Source organism: Zootoca vivipara, chromosome W (genome assembly GCF_963506605.1).
Source record: "Zootoca vivipara chromosome W, rZooViv1.1, whole genome shotgun sequence".
Classification (NCBI taxonomy): Eukaryota; Metazoa; Chordata; class Lepidosauria; order Squamata; family Lacertidae; genus Zootoca; species Zootoca vivipara.
Genome location: NC_083293.1, coordinates 222,289 through 239,811, shown reverse-complemented (window position 1 = coordinate 239,811; position 17,523 = coordinate 222,289). Strand labels below are relative to the sequence as shown.

The following is a 17,523-nucleotide window of genomic DNA, read 5'->3' as shown; positions in this document are numbered from 1 at the left end:
CACCCATCTCGACTGATTGCCCTTCCTGCCAAACAACAGGGAGCACCATCAGCGACAGGAGAAGAGCGATTGACATCTCTCCATCTGAAAGGAAAGTCATCTCCGCACCCAGCTAATCCGATCCCCCACCCGTCGCCCTTGTCTCCCCCTCCCTCCCAGTCCAGAGATTTCCATGCAGGGACAGGAGGGTATATAAGGGGACTTTACCATTTCCCGGGGTTCCTTACTTCTTTCCAGAGGCAGGGACCCTACAGCTGTAGCTTTGCATTCTGCAATAAAGGGATCAGTTTGTTTTTCCTGACAGCATCGTGTGGTCTCTGTCATTTTCCCGGCGGAGCTGAACTTAGTGCAAATTTTGGAGCTTCCGACCCGCGTCTGTCCTTCTTAAAAGGCAACGCATTTTGGGGTACATTTTTCATAACAGCAGAGTGTTTCTTGCAGGTTAGTTCAGGTGTGATTCTCATCCCATCATTCCTTGGACATTGTCTTTTGTCCACCACCATTGTATGCCTTGACTAAAACATCAATATTCTGTTAGTAGGATGTTAAATAATGGTATGTCAGAAATGAAAATACTGTAGCATGGGAGGAGACGAAGGGACTGTACTGTTCTGTTGTAGTAATGTGAAAACCCTAATAAACCATGAGTAAAACACTCTTCTATTGAAAGTCATTGTCACAGACGCGGTAGCGGCTACTCTAGAGTAACGACTCCTCAAAGCGTTGTCTTTTCATCCTTTTATTTAGTGCTGATTATTTACAGTGCAGAACAGTGCTATGTACATGTTGTCAGTTAGGGGTCAGAACCTCCGAATGGAGGTTCGCGCGTTTTCTTCCAGCAAAGTAGTCTAGGGATACTGAATCTCCGCCCCCGTCGTTTCCTGCGCAATTCCGGGGTCGGCGGGATTGGCCTTCTTCCCTTGCCTCCCACTTCCCTTCCCACACTGGGCATGGGCACCTTGCCTGAGCCTCGGTCACCACTTCCTGAGTCTCCGCTGGAGATATCTCCCTCCCCACTAGCACTAGCGCTGGGCGACGAGCTGGTACTTAAGATGGGAGGGACCTGCCTGTAACTTCTGTCCCTCACAGTCATGTTGCTATCCAAATTAATTACACAGCTGTGGGGCTTCCTTATCAAAGGACAGTGAAGGCCAAATTGCACCTCTCAGTATTTTCTCCTAAGAGCTGCATGATGAAGGAAACAGGGAGGGTATCCAGGGGCAGGTGGTGAGTGACACAGCCTAAATCTGTGCAGTCAAGAAATAGGGTTCCTGAAGAAGGCAAACTGGGAAGCAGAAAAGAGTGGCATGAACAAAAGTAAGTTGGGATCTGCTTTTTAGGAGGAACGGTAGAGGCTCTTGGGCCAGAGAAAATCACTTGAATTATTAGAAACTTTTGCTATCACTAGCGAAGTACAGAAGTTATCTGTCTTGGCCTTCTTAAATATTTTATGCTATGAAAGGGCACTCGGGCTGGATGCATGACAAGGGCTGGCTTTCAGTAATCTTTAGCAGTGTCAGTTGTGCCTTTCAGAGGGGTTTCTTGGCCTGCGAAGAATTCTTGTGGAAGAGTCTGCGCTTCTGGGATGGCTGCTGCTGTCAGTCACAGGTCCTGCAGCTGGTAAGATGGATCTCTCCCAGCAGCTTCTCAGGTATGTGATGCAGCCTAACCAGTCTTGCCCTGCTTTGTGGTCCAGACAGGCCTGCTTCAACGTCTCTGTTCCATTTTTTGTTTCTTTCCTTTCAGAAATGAAGACTTATCTCTTCCGGCCATTGTTGAAGCTTTTTTCCATTTCATCTCTCTCTTTTAAGGTAATGGAGGGAAAGTGGACAGTGAATGCCTGCTTTGGCATGTAAGAATTACCAAATTTGATCCCTGACATATAGCTAGGAAATATGTTTGTCTGAGATGCCCAAAAGTAGGGTTGAACATCCACTGGCAGCTGGGAACAAAATATCAGGTGCATTGCGGTTGATATAAGACAAATCCTTGAATATCTTTGGGATTGCTATCCTTGTTAAAGGAAGGAGACAAAATACTTGTCAGACTCAGATGAATTTCTTGTTGTATGTAAACTAGTTGAATGAGGCTTAATTGGACATACAGAATCTCTGCTTTGTGCTATGCGCAAACTAGGAATCCTAGCTTGCAACAATCAATGGTGGTTACCAAGCATGCTCGCTTCAGACTATGGGCTATGAAGCTGTTTTTTATAGCTACAAACTGTTTGCCATAAGCCGTGATTCCTATTTCACATATAACACTTGTGCATTATAACAATAATGCACATAACATTGAGCATTATGTGTGAACTATCCCTTTCGAATTACAAATACAACAAGAGAACAAGAAGAATGGTTGCTGCTTTTCTTCCTTCAGCTGGAAGTATGCACGTTTCCTATAATTTTTCTTTGTTTTTATCTCCTCTCTCTCTTGGGGCTAACATCACAACTGCAGGCTACTGAAGTACCCTAGGAGAATTCTTAAACTTGTGTGTATGGATAACCTGGGCTTAAAAAACCTTTTCAAGCATATTACTGCAGTACTGCTGGTATGGACCTCCCCCAAATCTGAAATACAGTGGATGCCTTTTTTTGTTTTTTGCTGTTCCTTAGTATGAAGTTCTTGAAAGCCTAAGGGAACTGTTACTGAACGTGCTGAATTGCCACAAGCAAGCAGACATAGCAACAGAATCAAACGTTGATGTGTTGTAAGTATAATCTTTACAAAGTGGTACACCTCTAGAACACAGGCAATCAAGCAAGAATGCAGCTCACGTGGGCACAACCATTCCCTTCCTGCTAGATGCTAAAGCTGATATCTATCTTATCTTGTTGCAGGAACACCACCCAACTTGACCTGATAAGCTCCTTCATTCACTTTGTAAACAGGCTCTCAACTGTTGGTCTGTGCTTGGAGAACAACTCTACTTGGTTGATGAATGTTATCCTGGATTTCTATGAGACAGTATGTAAGCTGTTCACACTGCAACTTTGTTTAATATCTTTAGACATTATGTATTTGACAATCTTGAGGGAAGTTCTGAGGGGGAGGCAGAGAACGAGAAATCCAAAGGAAAAAGTGGGTAGATTGTTTGAAGCCCATGTTTCCCTCTAAAGTATGAAGTCTACATATATTGTTGTAGACTGGAAGATAATTCCAAGTAGGCAAGAACAAGGCTGTTTCTCCGTTTTTCCCGTGAAGGTAATGTGCTAAGGGCAGAGAGCTGAGAATACAAGCTTATACAACTATCTTTCCTACTTGTAGGTGTCTGATACATATCTAAAGTACAACCTCCCCTTGTTTATGATGCTTCCTGCTGGAGTCTTCTATCCAGCACTTCTCAGCATGAATTCTGCCACACTTGACCAACTCTGCTACATTATGTACAGGTATTGAGAAGATTCATTTTTCTGCCCCTTGTGCTTTTCCTCAAAGCCTTTCTGCTTGGCCATAATCTCACCTGTTCTAGACTACCAATTGCCACTTCAACTTCTCTACTAATCTGTGATTGCCCACTTGATTCTCGACACTATAATAATGCCAGAAGGTAGAATGTCAACTTGTTGAGCTTACATGTAGTGAGTGTTATGAAGGCAATTGGCTAACTTTCACACTGTTGTAGATTTCTTTGGGTTCCCTGTAGGGTTTGGGGGGAGGGTTTGTGGCCCTGATGTTTTACGTTTTTAAAGGAGTTTTTGCTTGTTAGAAAAAGTCCTTCCCATAATAGACAGAGAGAGTCCTCATTTCAGGCTCGGGATGCAATACCTCCCCATATGAACCAACCTGGACCCTGGGATTATCATCTGAGGCCACCTTTGTTTTTGTTTTTTAAATAATATTTATTAAGTGTTCCATTTTAGCAGTCCAATAAAAGCCACATTAATATCATTCCAAATTATAAAATAATAAAACAGTCCAAATTTTATGCCAAATTATAAGTCTTTGGTTGATTTCCCATGTTCTGAGGTTCGGGGAGTGATGATCTCACAATTGTGCTGCTTCTCTTAATTAGTCCAGGTAGCTCCAAATAAGACATTCTGATGCTGCTCCTTCGTTTATTTTTAACAGCCTCTGAGTTTGTCTAGCAGGTGGTTTAAACCAATATAGTGTGATTCTATGTGAAAAAGTTCCTTCATGTTTATTTTCTTCTTTGTACTCTGGCAGTCTGTCTGTGGCAATTCACTTTCACTTTCACATGCCTGTAATTTTCCATTGCGACACATCTTGAGCTGGAGGAAATCTGGCATTCCACCATTTGTGCCAGGCATATGTCTAAACTTCTTTGTTTTATCTCCTTCCAAGACAAATAAGCTTGTACTTTAGCTAGAAACCATAATTTCCATCACCTATTCTTTTTTATCGATCCATTGAAAGTGATTGCAAAATTCATAAACCAATTCCACACAGTTAATTCTATAGTTAAACCATAATTATAACAATAATGAAATACTCTTTCTTTCCAGTCCTGCTTGCTTACTCAAACAGTCAGGCAGTCCTTCCAGGGAGATTTGCCAAATAAGATAGCAAATACAAAATATATCAAAAAGATATAATGGAGGCTCACCCCCCCCTTCCATTCTGATATACCGGTCCCATAATAATGGTAATCCTTCTTCCACTCAAATCCTTTGGCACCCCAAATGGCTGAATCAGTTAGCAGAATACTTTATCTCCCCTCGCTCAGAGCATGCCTGTTAATTAAGTCCAAATTTCATCTTAAAAAGCAGGTATTCGTTGCTCATGGCAACAGATTTGGAGAGTTGCTAAAGAAAAGCACGGTGCTTTACACACAGCGCCCCCTGCCCCCTCATTCCTTCTGGACTTGGAGCAAGTGTTGGGCGATCTGCTGGTGAAGCTGCCCCCCCCCCGACCCTGGGGTTGGGAGAATGATTACTCCCATCTCTTCCTCTAAATACTCCGTGTGAGATGGCTGTGATGTAATGGGCAGCCGTTTGCCATGGCAGCCAAACAGGAACATCTTTATCAATGACTTGGATGATGGGCTTGAGGGCATCCTGAGCAAGTTTGCAGACGACACCGAATTGGGAGGGGTGGCTAATACCCCAGAGGACAGGATCACACTTCAAAATGACCTTAACAGATTAGACAACTGGGCCAAAGCAAACAAGATGAATTTTAACAAGGAGAAATGTAAGGTACTACACTTGGGCAGAAAAAATGAAAGGCGCAAATACAGGATGGGTGACACCTGGCTTGAGAGCAGTACATGTGAAAAGGATCTAGGAGTCTTGGTAGACCAAAAACTTGACATGAGTCAGCAATGTGATGCAGCAGCTAAAAAAGCCAATGCAATTCTGGGCTGCATCAATAGGAGTATAGCATCTAGATCTAGGGAAGTAATAGTACCACTGTATTCTGCTCTGGTCAGACCTCACCTGGAGTACTGTGTCCAGTTCAAGAAGGATACTGACAAGCTTGAACGTGTCCAGAAGAGGGTAACCAAAAGGTTAAGGGGTAATATGATAGCCATGTTCAAATATATGAAAGGATGTCATATGGAGGAGGGAGAAAGATTGTTTTCTGCTGCTCCAGAGAAGCGGACACGGAGCAATGGATTCAAACTTCAAGAAAGAAGATTCCACCTAAACATTAGGAAGAACTTCCTGACAGTAAGAGCTGTTCGGCAGTGGAATTTGCTGCCAAGGAGTGTGGTGGAGTCTCCTTCTTTGGAGGTCTTTAAGCAGAGGCTTGACAGGCATATGTCAAGAATGCTTTGATGGTGTTTCCTGCTTGGCAGGGGGTTGGACTGGATGGCCCTTGTGGTCTCTTCCAACTCTATGATTCTATAAGTCCTGAGGCTACCTTTGTGTGCCTCCTCCACGGGTGGCGGGTGGTAACAAGAGCAGGTCTTTTCTGTGGTGACTTTCTGTGTGTGGAATGCTCTTCCTAGGGAGGCTCACCACTGAACCAATCTGGACCCTGAGATTATCATCTGAGGCCGCCTTTGTGTGCCTCCTCCACGAGAGGTCTGGCGGGTGGTATCATAAGATCAGGTCTTTTCAGTGGTAACTTTCTGTGTATGGAATGCTCTTCCTAAGGAGGCTCACCTGGTGTCTTTCCATATCTTTAGGTGCCAGGTGAAAACATGTCTCCATAAAGAGGCCTTTGGCTGATTAATATGATAAGACCTTTTAAATGTGTTTGTGGGATGGCGGTTGGTGGTTTGTGTTTGCTTTTGTTTTATTATGTTTTTATCTTATATTTTTATGTTGTGAACTGTCGATATGTTGTGAACGCGCTCCTCAATGGAGAAGAGTAAAGGAGCCCCCATCCTGGCTTGTGTGAGCCAGAGGCAGGATGGGGGCTTTGTTAGACTTCTCCACTGAGGGGCAGGCATCCACATGTCCCTCAGCGGAGAAGTCTAAAGGGGGTGTCTGCCCGCACGAGCAGCCAAGGGAGGAAACAAGATACACCAGCCCGGCCCCAGCGGTATGAGGGCCAGAGTGAGATGGCTGTTTTACCCAGCGGTGTACCACAAGTGAAACCACTACGGCTCCTGAGTCCCTCTGCTATCAGCGTCCATCTGCAGCTTGTTTCTCCCTCGGCATGCTGGGCGCTGGTGGCAAAGAGACTTAAGGAGCAGGTGAAATGGAGGTGTCTTGCGCACCCAGTTAAAGGGAAAACTTATAGTACCACGCCATGCAAGTGAAAGGGCTCTTTCACAAAGTCCAGTTTCAGACATGATTGACATTGCATAGAAAAGAAAGGTGTGATGTTCTTGAGACATCTTGAGTCTAGGATGTTTCTGTTTATTTAAACTATTTTGAGCAAAGTGCTTTTCCTTTTGCTGAAACGGGATAGGCTTAGACTTCTCAGGAAATAAAACCATGGCACATAACTTAAGTTTGATGACTGATGCTCATTTTTTCCAAGTAGGAGATTACTGGCTGAACTGGGAGTGTTACTTGTGTTAGATGTGGTACTAGATTTTGCAATTGGTGAGAACCTTGTATCTGTGACTGGCATGCCAGATTATATCAGACTGGATCATATTACTCTTGAGTGAATACAATGATACCCTCATTGCCCAGAGCAAAGCTAAATTACACACACATTTGTGGGGCATGTGCAGAAATCCAACTGAACTGAGCTCCGTTGCATAACCCATACATACACTTCCCTGTGTGACTCTGATGAAGCTATTCTGATTTTTGAATTACTTAAGAGGAATCAAATGTTTAACCCAGAGTCTCAAACAGGTGATATGTGTTGGGGTGGCATTGCTGTGCTGATTACTGACTAACAAAAGTCCAAGCCTTTGAGGCCAGTTATGCATCTGGATGGTTTTATTTAAATACCCTGTTCTCTGCAGGAAATGCTACATAAGAGTGCCATTCTTAACATGAGTTCCAGCAGTTGTGTCTGATGTGAGAAGTAGCCAATTGCTGTCAGCTGGTGTAGAGCTCTGTGTAGCTTCCTGCTTGAGGAAGCTGCAGAGTAATTAATATGGAAGGATGCAGTTGCTGAAGATGAACTGAAACTAGTGTCTATTATACAGAACAGCTGTCAGGACCTATGCTTCTATTGCCTTCCAGTTTCTGTAGTGACTGAAGAAGAAATCAGTGCTGCTGTTTGCTGCGTGAGGTGGAGTGCTTTTGTCCCATGCTTACAGCTCATGCATAACCTGTTGTGCTCAATAAAGCAACCGTTTCTTTTCACACATGCACCATTGTGAACAGAAATGAGCATCCATTCAAGTTTGTCTTTCTTACTAAAGAACAGTTGCTTCTGAACTGTGAAAAGTACCCTTTGAACTCCTTGAAACTTTATATTCAAAACCAAATTCAGCATGCTCTCTATTGGGTGATAAATAACTGTTTTGCATGGTGTCTTGTGTTTTCCTCTCTAAGTCTACTCTGTAGATGGCTCTCCTATTGCAGGGACATGCAGGGTAAGCAAGAGAGAGATTTATGTAACATAACTTAAGAAATGGAACCAAATGAGAAAAGATGTGTGCTATCTTGCTGCCTCATAATGCTAAGTGAAAGATAGCTATGTACTCTTGGATAGTTACTGTTCACCTGGGCAAAGTAATAATTGTATGGCACTGTCATGTGTTCAAAGCGCTTCATATGCTTTATCTAGCTGTAGAACTGTTCGCAGGAAATGGGGGAGCAGAGGTTGAGAGAAACTGGCTTGCCAAAGACCACCTAGTGAGTTAATGGAAGAATCAAGACTCATGCAAGGGATTTCTTTAGCCACCACACAGTTTTGTTCTGCGCACATATGATAGATTACAATTCAAAATAATCATCTTTAAATTCTTACTTAGGTGTCGAATCAACCTGGTGGCTGCAAAAGAAAACTCCAAGATTAAAAAGGTACAGCAGATAAGGTGCTTAATGGCAAATGCTTGGATTGGAACAAATACTGTATATTCAATGGCTCCTTCATCTGAAATTTAATATAATTTCACTGGCAAAGCTTGCCTCCCTTATCTTTCCCACCTCTTCTCCCATATGAGATGTTCTTGGACTTCAAAGATTCAATGCATATCTAGTCAAAGAGAGAGAAAACTCTTCTACAGACTTTAGGAAAAGAGATGGTTCTGTGTGATTCTAATGGCCAACTATATGGTGCTGGGGATGGGGTGGGTGGGGGCACCTGCACAAGTCAGCTTCATCCCAAGTCATTGTTTCTTCTTGATCTTGTTTCCAAACTGCCAGTAGGTGGCTTCCAAACTTTATGCATCTGGTTTAGGTATAAACATAACATGTATCTGACTTCATTCAGTATCAAACAAAGATTTTAAATGTTTTCCTTTTCTTCTCTCTCTCCCCCCTCCCCCGCTATGCTTCAACCATAAGTACCTGACAATCCACAATATTGTACACACATGGTGGTGCTACATTTGTCTTAGTGGGTCACAAGCTGCTCAGGCTTGATGTTTAGTTGATTGATCAGTGGTATTCTGTAGATGATTATGGAGTGGGCAGGATGCATGTTGGAGCAATACTTCTTGCTAGTAAATGACGATGGGGAGCTATCATGAGCCTGAAACATTGTCTAGATTGTCATGTGATGTCTTACCATGTGCTGCTGCAGTTCGAGTTCAGCCCCCGGATTTGCCAGGAATATAACCGATACCTATCAACCATAGTTGGGTATCTGTGGACCTCACAAGCATTCCAGGAGTCCCCCTGCCCTCAGGGGATTCAGCTGGACCCAGAAGTGCTGGCGATGACAAGGGTGGAGGACCACAGGAAGAGCTTCAATATAGTTTTCCACCCTGCACTGACAGGATACGCTATGCTCTTCTTGAAGAAGGTGAGGAGCATTTTTCGAGTAGAATCATTTCCATTTTTTTTTAACCCTGTAATACTTGAGGACTACTGAGCATGAGTGTGTTGATCACTATTGGTTACTATGATGTCTGCATAGTGTCCTTGAAAACTCCAGTCGTCAGCGCACCATGGCCTATCTTCTACCATGCCATATAAAGTCAAGCTGGACATGAGCTTACTGAGAATGAGTACTATGCAGGAAGAAATAGGGAGACCTGGGTTCACATCTCCATTTAACCATGAAAGCTTAGTGCCAAGCCTCTGTCAACAACTAGCAGAGACAAAAAAAAGATCTCCTTCCTTGTAGTTCCAAGTCATTCTGGCTCCAGTCTTTGGAAGCCAAGTTTAAAGGAAGGCTTCTCCTTGAATCATTACCAACTCTCTCCCTTAGAAGTATACTAAAGATATAGGATATGGAAGGTTGGCCATACCTCGGTGATAGAGCACATCTTTTTCATGCAGAATCCAGTTTCAAGAACTGGATTCCCCACATAGGACAGGAAAAGACTCCATGTCTAGAAAACTGGAGAGCCGTTGCCATCAATGTAAACAATGCAGAACAAAATGGACAATTGGTCTGTTTTCTTGTGGGGGCTGAAGAATTTGACTTCACCTCAATCTTGTTTGTGCCTTTTTTTAAAAAAGCAAGTTTCCAGCCTTTGCCATTGCAAAAAAATGCCTGAGTATTTGGACAATGTCTGGTGAACTATAAAACCAAAGGAATTGCCAGATAAAGTTCCAGGTTCATCACTAGGTGCACTCTCTACTGTCAGGGTAAACACTATCCCTGTTTGGTTTTTGGATCAGCAGTTCTCAAAATGTGAGACCAGCCTCCCACATCTGGCCTGGAAAGCTTCCAGGAGCTACTACTGCTTTCTTTCCAGGAAGCCGACTGTTAGCAACCGCTGCTACCCAAATCAGTTTGCAGGGAGTACCAAACTTCAGTACAATTCTTTGTTGCAACAAAAGACAGTGTGATAGGATTTATTATACCTGTTGCCCCTTCTGTGTTTCTGATTGCCCCTTTTGTTTCTGATTCCATTTCCTTGACAAGTCTGCCTCTGAAGCATTGTTTTCCCAAGCTCCCCCCCCTCCTTTTGGTCTCCCTGTGGTGTCTAAGTATTTGCCCACAGCTTTTTAAAAGTAGCATAGAAGGTAAGGTAAAACTTGTCCCCAGTGTAAGCTTTTATTTTGTTGTGCTTCAGTGAAAGTGGAAGCGGGACTTTTCTCTTTGGTGCAGCTTTTGGGATCTGGACCTGGTAACTGCTTGCTCCTACTCAGGCAGCTCTACTGAGATCCAAAAAGTTAAACTGCCTCATACCAAGTCAGATCATTAATCCATCTATCAGTATTGTTCGTGATGCCCCTACCTGGAACCAGAGATTGAATTGGGATCTTCATGCATAGCATGTGCTGAAGTGTGGCTTCTTCTCTAGGAGCTGGTGTGGCCTTCTGCCTTTGGCAGACATACTAGACTGAAATTTGCTGTTCAGTTCACCAGAGGGTGCTGATGTACAACTGAAGATTAGCTGGTATCAAAATTATCAGAGCCATTCTCTCCCCAGGAACACTGGTATGTGCTTGGCTTCTTCTTTTGATGGACTTCCATGTGTTGAACTGAAAGAGCAGCGCATGCTGTTTCAACCTGTACAGGCCCACTACAGAATGTCAGAGATGTGAATGTTTCAAGACCTATGGTGTAGTAATTTTGTGGCATTGTCATCTTCAGGAAGGCTAGTCTGAGGCTGATTCTACAGTTAATCTCTAATAATTTCAAATAACTCTTCTTTTAAAAGCACTTGTCTTGTTGTTGTTTAGTCGTTTAGTCGTGTCCGACTCTTCGTGACCCCATGGACCATAGCACGCCAGGCACTCCTGTCTTCCACTGCCTACCGCAGTTTGGTCAAACTCATGTTCGTAGCTTCGAGAACACTGTCCAACCATCTCGTCCTCTGTCGTCCCCTTCTCCTAGTGCCCTCCATCTTTCCCAACATCAAGGTCTTTTCCAAGGATTCTTCTCTTCTCATGAGGTGGCCAAAGTCTTGGAGCCTCAGCTTCACGATCTGTCCTTCCAGTGAGCACTCAGGGCTCATTTCCTTCAGAATGGAGAGGTTTGATCTTCTTGCAGTCCATGGGACTCTCAAGAGTCTCCTCCAGCACCATAATTCAAAAGCATCAATTCTTCGGCGATCAGCCTTCTTTATGGTCCAGCTCTCACTTCCATACATCACTATTGGGAAAACCATAGCTTTAACTATATGGACCTTTGTAGGCAAGGTGATGTCTCTGCTTTTTTAAGATGCTGTCTAGGTTTGTCATTGCTTTTCTCCCAAGAAGCAGGCGACTTTTAATTTCGTGACTGCTGTCACCATCTGCAGTGATCAAGGAGCCCAAGAAAGTAAAATCTCTCACTGCCTCCATTTCTTCCCCTTCTATTTGCCAGGAGGTGATGGGACCAGTGGCCATGATCTTGGTTTTTTTGATGTTGAGCTTCAGACCATATTTTGCGCTCTCCTCTTTCACCCTCATTAAAAGGTTCTTTAATTCGTCCTCACTTTCTGCCATCAAGGTTGTGTCATCTGCATATCTGAGGTTGTTGATATTTCTTCCAGCAATCTTAATTCCGGCTAGGGATTCATCTAGTCCAGCCTTTCGCATGATGAATTCTGCATATAAGTTAAATAAGCAGGGAGACAATATACAACCTTGTCGTACTCCTTTCCCAATTTTGAACCAATCAGTTGTTCCATATCCAGTTCTAACTGTAGCTTCTTGTCCCACATAAAGATTTCTCAGGAGACAGATGAGGTGATCAGGCACTCCCATTTCTTTAAGAACTTGCCATAGTTTGCTGTGGTCGACACAGTCAAAAAGCACTTGTCTTAGAGAACCATTAATTTCTAACACCTTCCCCCCCCCCCTTCTCTTCAGATGCAACCAGAGAACACAACTCTGAACTTCAAATTCATTCGGATAAAGTGGCATGCTTGTCAAAATGCTATGTTTCTTGGGAAGCTGGTTGTCAGTTGGAGCTGGGATTTGGGGCACTACCACAGAAGAAGGAAGAACTAAAATGTCGGGGGGGGGGGGTTAGGAGAGGGTACCTTCCAACTCTAGAATTTTGTGCTTCTGTGACAAGGCTGATAACCTATGCTGCTGAGGAACCTACATCTTCTAGCTTTGTCCACCATGTATTTTCCCATGAAAAGGAATTGTTCAGTAGCAAACAGTTGGTACCACATATCTGAATGTGGCAAGTGCTACACCTGAAAAAGTTTTTATTTCTGGTCTGAAAATGGAACTGGCATGAAGATGCAATTGTTCCCCAAGGCTAGGGGATCTCAATTAGGTCTCTTTGTTGCTTAGTTTCCAGTACCAGTTGGAATATAAAATTTCAAAGGGGGCATTCTGGCATCAAGAGATGTTCCTTTTTTGTAGGAGCTCTCCTCTACTGCAAAGAAGAATGCCCCTTAAAAGCGAATTGAAATTGCCCTATGTGAACTGGCTCATGAAGAGGCTGCATGGTGATAGCTTATTCCTCACCACAAGCACCAAGTTTGTGTCACAGCATATTAGCATCATGGGTATGCTGGGCTTTTGCAGTGTGGATTGGTCTGCAAGTTCAGGTGCTGGAGAGCTAGGGTAGGAAATGAGAGGACACTTTGTGGCCCAAAAAAGAAAAAGCCAGTGTAGCTGAAGATATGTAACTCCTAATGCTTTATCTGCAGGGGAGAAGATGACAACAGTACCATGAATTTCTCTGCTCCCAAGAATTACAAGGCCTGAAGCTTTTGATCGAAAGTAGCATTTGCCGTGCTCCTCAAGAGAAAGTAAGGCATAAATGGAAACGATTGATTGATTCTTACAGTCTGTTATGAACTGGTATTCTTCTGAAAATAAGAGGAATATTTTTTTAAAAATAAAATATGTATTTATTAAAAGATTTTAATGAGTAACAAAAGTGCATTTTAATGAGTAACAAAACTGTTTTCAGACATCGTGATAGTTTCTGGTCTGTGACCGTAATAAATCAATTCAATTCAGCATTGTGATATATCAAAATATTGTGATGCTTAGCTGGTGATTTATCGTAATGTTGAAAACCAGCTATCGCCCAGCCCTACCTGTGTTATGTGTCTGTGCCTGGTTGTGGAGTTTGAAACTTTTCTTTCTTGTGGTTTGCACAGAAGTCAAATGGGCAAAAGGAGGAGAAATCGAGCAACCTGTCATTCTCTACCAACTTCATATGTTTTTAAGGAAAGGGCTGGTGCTGTGTAGTTTTTACTGTAATGATCTGTAGATTTTAAATCAATAGTGTATATGCGTGTTTTATGTTTTTCCCCTATCTCCGTTTCAGCAGGATGGTCCCTGTCAGGGAGAAAGGTAGGATATGAATAATAATTATTATTATAATTGTCACAGGGGCGGTAGTGGCTACTCTAGAGTAACGACTCCTCACAGCTTTGCATTTTTATCCTTTTATTTTGTGCGATCTATTTACAGTGCAGAGTCAGTACATGTTGTCAGTCCGGGTCAGAACCTCCGAATGGAGGTTCGCGCATCTTTTTCCAGCAAAGTAGCCTGGGAATACTGAATCTCCGCCCCCGCCGTTTCCTGCGCAATTCCGGGACTGGTGGGAGCGGTCTCCTGGCCGCGCTTTCCTTGCTTCCCCTTTCTTTCCCTAAGCGGAGCAGTGGCTCTGCTACCCTGCCTGAGCCCTGCCCTCTACTTCCTGAGTCCCCGCTAGAGTCATCCCCCTCCCCGCTTCCACTGGCACTGGGAGACGAGCTTGTGGTTAAGATGGGAGGGGGCTATCTGTAGCTTCTGTCCCTCACAATAATTTTCACAGAAATGTCCCTTTTTGAGCTATCCCTCTGTTTTAATTTTCTAAATAAACTTGTTTATTGAGCACTGCAATCATAATTGACAGCACTTGAATGAGAAACAAAAAATTCAAAAGGATAACCATCTTTAAAGCAGCTATGCGTTCTGACTGATAAATGTACATCTTTCCGAGATCTACAGTCCCATCATGTCTGTAAAAATGATGATGTAAAGCTGTCTTTCTTTACAGCTGATAATTATTATTTATCTGCACTCCCAGATATTTTACTACTTCATGGCAAATTTAAAAACTCATCCGTTTTTGAATGATTGGTTAGAGGAAATGCCCATATACATTATTTCTGATTTGGGTTTGTTGATTTTAATCCAGTGTTTTACCATAATTACTCAGTTGTTTCATTAATACAGGCATTGCAGCTTTTAGATTGGATAGCATAATTGCTATATCTGCAAAAAGGCATTACTTTGTGCCATACCTGCCAAGTCCTGGACTGCAAAATCCGGGATTGGCAGCCGCGTGACACCGGAGGTTGCGTAGACGCAACGTCCGGTGTCGCTTTGCCCATCTATGGGGTACAGTTACCCCATTCAGGACCAGGAACCGCCCCCCCCTCACCCCTCCAGAACAGTACATCTGTTTTGTTGGGCTTCAACTTCAATCTGTTGACTGCTATCAATACTCCAACCGCTTCCAGACACTCACACAGTACCTTCACTGGTTCCCATTTAAAGGAGAGGTAGAGCTGGGTACTGTTAAAAGCAATAAATTTTCCATTAATTCCCTGGCCTGTAAGGGGCTAGGAAGCGTATAAGGTCCAATGAAGTTCCCCCAGTCAGAGATAAAATGACAGAGATCAACCAGATGTAATTCAAAGCAAAGCGGTGATTATGCCTGATCCTTTATTGCAAAATATAGAGCACAGTTGGAACAGGGGTTCCCGCTCCCAAATGCCCAATGTGGTACGAAGGAAGGAGAACCCCGAACAAAAGAAGACACAGATTTTTATACTTACTTACAGCACAGCGGAAGGCGTCAAAGGAGGGGAGATTTCGGAGACTTCATGTGAGTAGTTGTGGGAAGCATTTTGGTGAAGTGTAGTTGTTATGGTAGTTATTACGGTAACACTTTGATGTTTACATGCAAAGTTCTTAAGTGGTGTTGACAAAGAGAGGAAGGTTGCGGATGACTGTTATCGGTATTTCTTATAGCCCATCCCGTCCGTCTTGCTTGATGTCTGTCTGTTGTGATTTTATGATTGCAGGATGAAGTTTGATGGTTCTGCCTGAAGTGCTTACTTGCAGGGAAGAATGACTGGGCGATTCCGGAGCTTATGTTGATGTTCCCTGACGCCTTATGAATGAAACAAAGCGTGTTTCTGTGACAATTTTTTTGTGTTTTATTTTATTCATTGAAATAAAGTTGCATTTGTGAATTGGTGTTATATCACTGCAGACCCTGTAGGTGGAGCTGTGGCGCTGTATTAGTGCTTGAGCTGTCATTGTGCAGGTTCAGGGAGTTACAGGTAGCTTTCATTTAAACAGGTATATCAAAAAACGTGGATACATTTATGAAAGTGTTTAAAAGACTTAAGCATAGCTGCATTTTCAGAAAAGATACAAGTTGGCACAAAGTACATAAACACATACATTCAAGTTCAGAAAAGATCAACATTTTATAGTTCAGTACAGGATAGAAACATGGGTGAGAGGAAGGAAGGGATCGACCTTTATTGATATTTATTAATACATACTTTCTTATAACAGTACCATCCGCATACTGGTGAACACCCAGTCCAAACCCCCTGATGATCTCTCACAGTGGCTTTATATAGGTATTAAAAAGCACTGGCGGAGGAAGAGGAGTGTGTGGGGAGTGCACCGCCCCCGGCAGCGCGATCCCCGTGGGGTGCCATCGTGGCTGCCCCCCCCGGCTGTACTGGGCGCCACACCCCCACCTGCTCTCCGCCCCCCCCCCAGTGCCGGAGCATGAAACTCCACCGCTACCCTGAGGCACCCCACAAGTGAGCTTCCAGACGTCCGAACACGCATCCCCCAACACAATCCCATCTGCCATGTTCAACCAAGTCTCTGTTACACATGGTGCGTCAATTCCTCCATCCACGATCAAGTTATTGATGCCAGTGATCTTGTGAATGATTGTCCTGGCATTGCGCAGAAGCACTTTATGGTCATGTGGATACCAGTATCCCCTCCGGTCAGGTTCAGCCGCAGAGGCAGGGATGGTTTTCATTTTTAAAAAAAGACAATTTATTAAATTTTCCAAATAAACACATTAAACAATAACAAAACATTCAACAACACACAACAACACATAATAAACACAAAATTTTCTCTTTTTAACATCTATTCAACTATTTAAATTCAATTTGTTCTGCCAAGCTTTGACTTCCCTCCTTCCCCTCATTCGGTTTTCTTATCCACTCCTATCTCGCAGTTCCTTTATTCCATCTCTTAAAGTCAATTCGTAGGATTTATATCAAACCTGCAAGTGTCTTTAAACTTCTACAGTTCCTCTCCATATAGTCCACAAATTTACTCCAGTCCTTTTGGAACCTTGACTCTCCCTGGTTTCGGATCTTGCTAGTCAGCCTTGCTAATTCCGCATAGTCTATCATTTTCGTCTGCCACTCTTCAATCGTTGGTAATTCCTGGGTTTCCCATTTTGGGGCTAATAAGGTCCTAGCCGCGGTTGTCGCATACATAAATAATACTTGATCTCCTTTTACAATCTCCTCTCCTCTAAGTCCTAAAAGAAAAGCCTCTGGTTTTTGGGGGAAAGTATATTTAAAAATCATTTTCAGTTCATTATATATCATTTCCCCTTTTTTTTTAAATTTTCTCGCATGTCCACCACATATGATAAAATTTGCCATCCTTATTTTTGCATTTCCAGCATGATTTACTACTCATTCTATACATCTTGGCCAATTTTACTGGTGTTAAATACCATCTATACATCATCTTCATAACATTCTCTTTCAGGGCAGTACATGCAGTAAACTTCAATGTTTGATTCCATAATTTCAACCACGTGTCATATTCAATATTGTGCCCAAAGTCTTTTGCCCATTTTATCATCACATCTTTTGTCAATTCATCTTTCGTATACCATTCTAACAACAAATCATACATTTTTGAGAACAATTTTACTCTGCCTTCCAACAATTCTATTTGAAATTTGGACCTTTTATCTTCAAAACCTATTTGTTTATCATTTATAAAAACATCATTTACTTGGTGGTATTGCAACCATCCAGTCAAGACTTCTTTGATTTCCTCATAGGGTTTCAACCTCCATCCCTTTTCTGATTTCATCAAAATCTCCTCGTAAGTGGCCCTCCTCCCCTCC

At 43.0% G+C, this 17,523-nt stretch overlaps 1 protein-coding gene across 3 annotated transcripts; it reads left to right on the top strand.

The window, feature by feature from the left end:
• Positions 1 to 480: 480 nt before the first annotated feature.
• LOC132591439 (centromere protein I-like) lies at positions 481 to 15,586 on the top strand. 3 transcript variants are annotated; one of them, XR_009556972.1, is made up of 10 exons: positions 481 to 1,651; positions 1,747 to 1,811; positions 2,616 to 2,710; positions 2,841 to 2,967; positions 3,268 to 3,392; positions 8,297 to 8,345; positions 13,037 to 13,138; positions 13,666 to 13,691; positions 15,173 to 15,216; positions 15,416 to 15,586. XR_009556972.1 is itself a non-coding variant. In XM_060270027.1 (7 exons), exons 1-7 carry the CDS (start codon positions 1,456 to 1,458, stop codon positions 13,046 to 13,048), a joined length of 669 nt encoding a protein of 222 aa, XP_060126010.1. In that variant the 5' UTR covers positions 481 to 1,455; the 3' UTR covers positions 13,049 to 14,332. The 3 variants fall into 3 exon arrangements, 2 of the variants coding, with proteins under 2 accessions (XP_060126010.1, XP_060126009.1); XM_060270027.1 differs by lacking the exons at positions 15,173 to 15,216; positions 15,416 to 15,586 and having other exon boundaries at positions 13,037 to 14,332; XM_060270026.1 differs by lacking the exons at positions 13,037 to 13,138; positions 13,666 to 13,691; positions 15,173 to 15,216; positions 15,416 to 15,586 and having other exon boundaries at positions 8,297 to 8,598.
• The last annotated feature ends 1,937 nt before the right edge of the window (positions 15,587 to 17,523 follow it).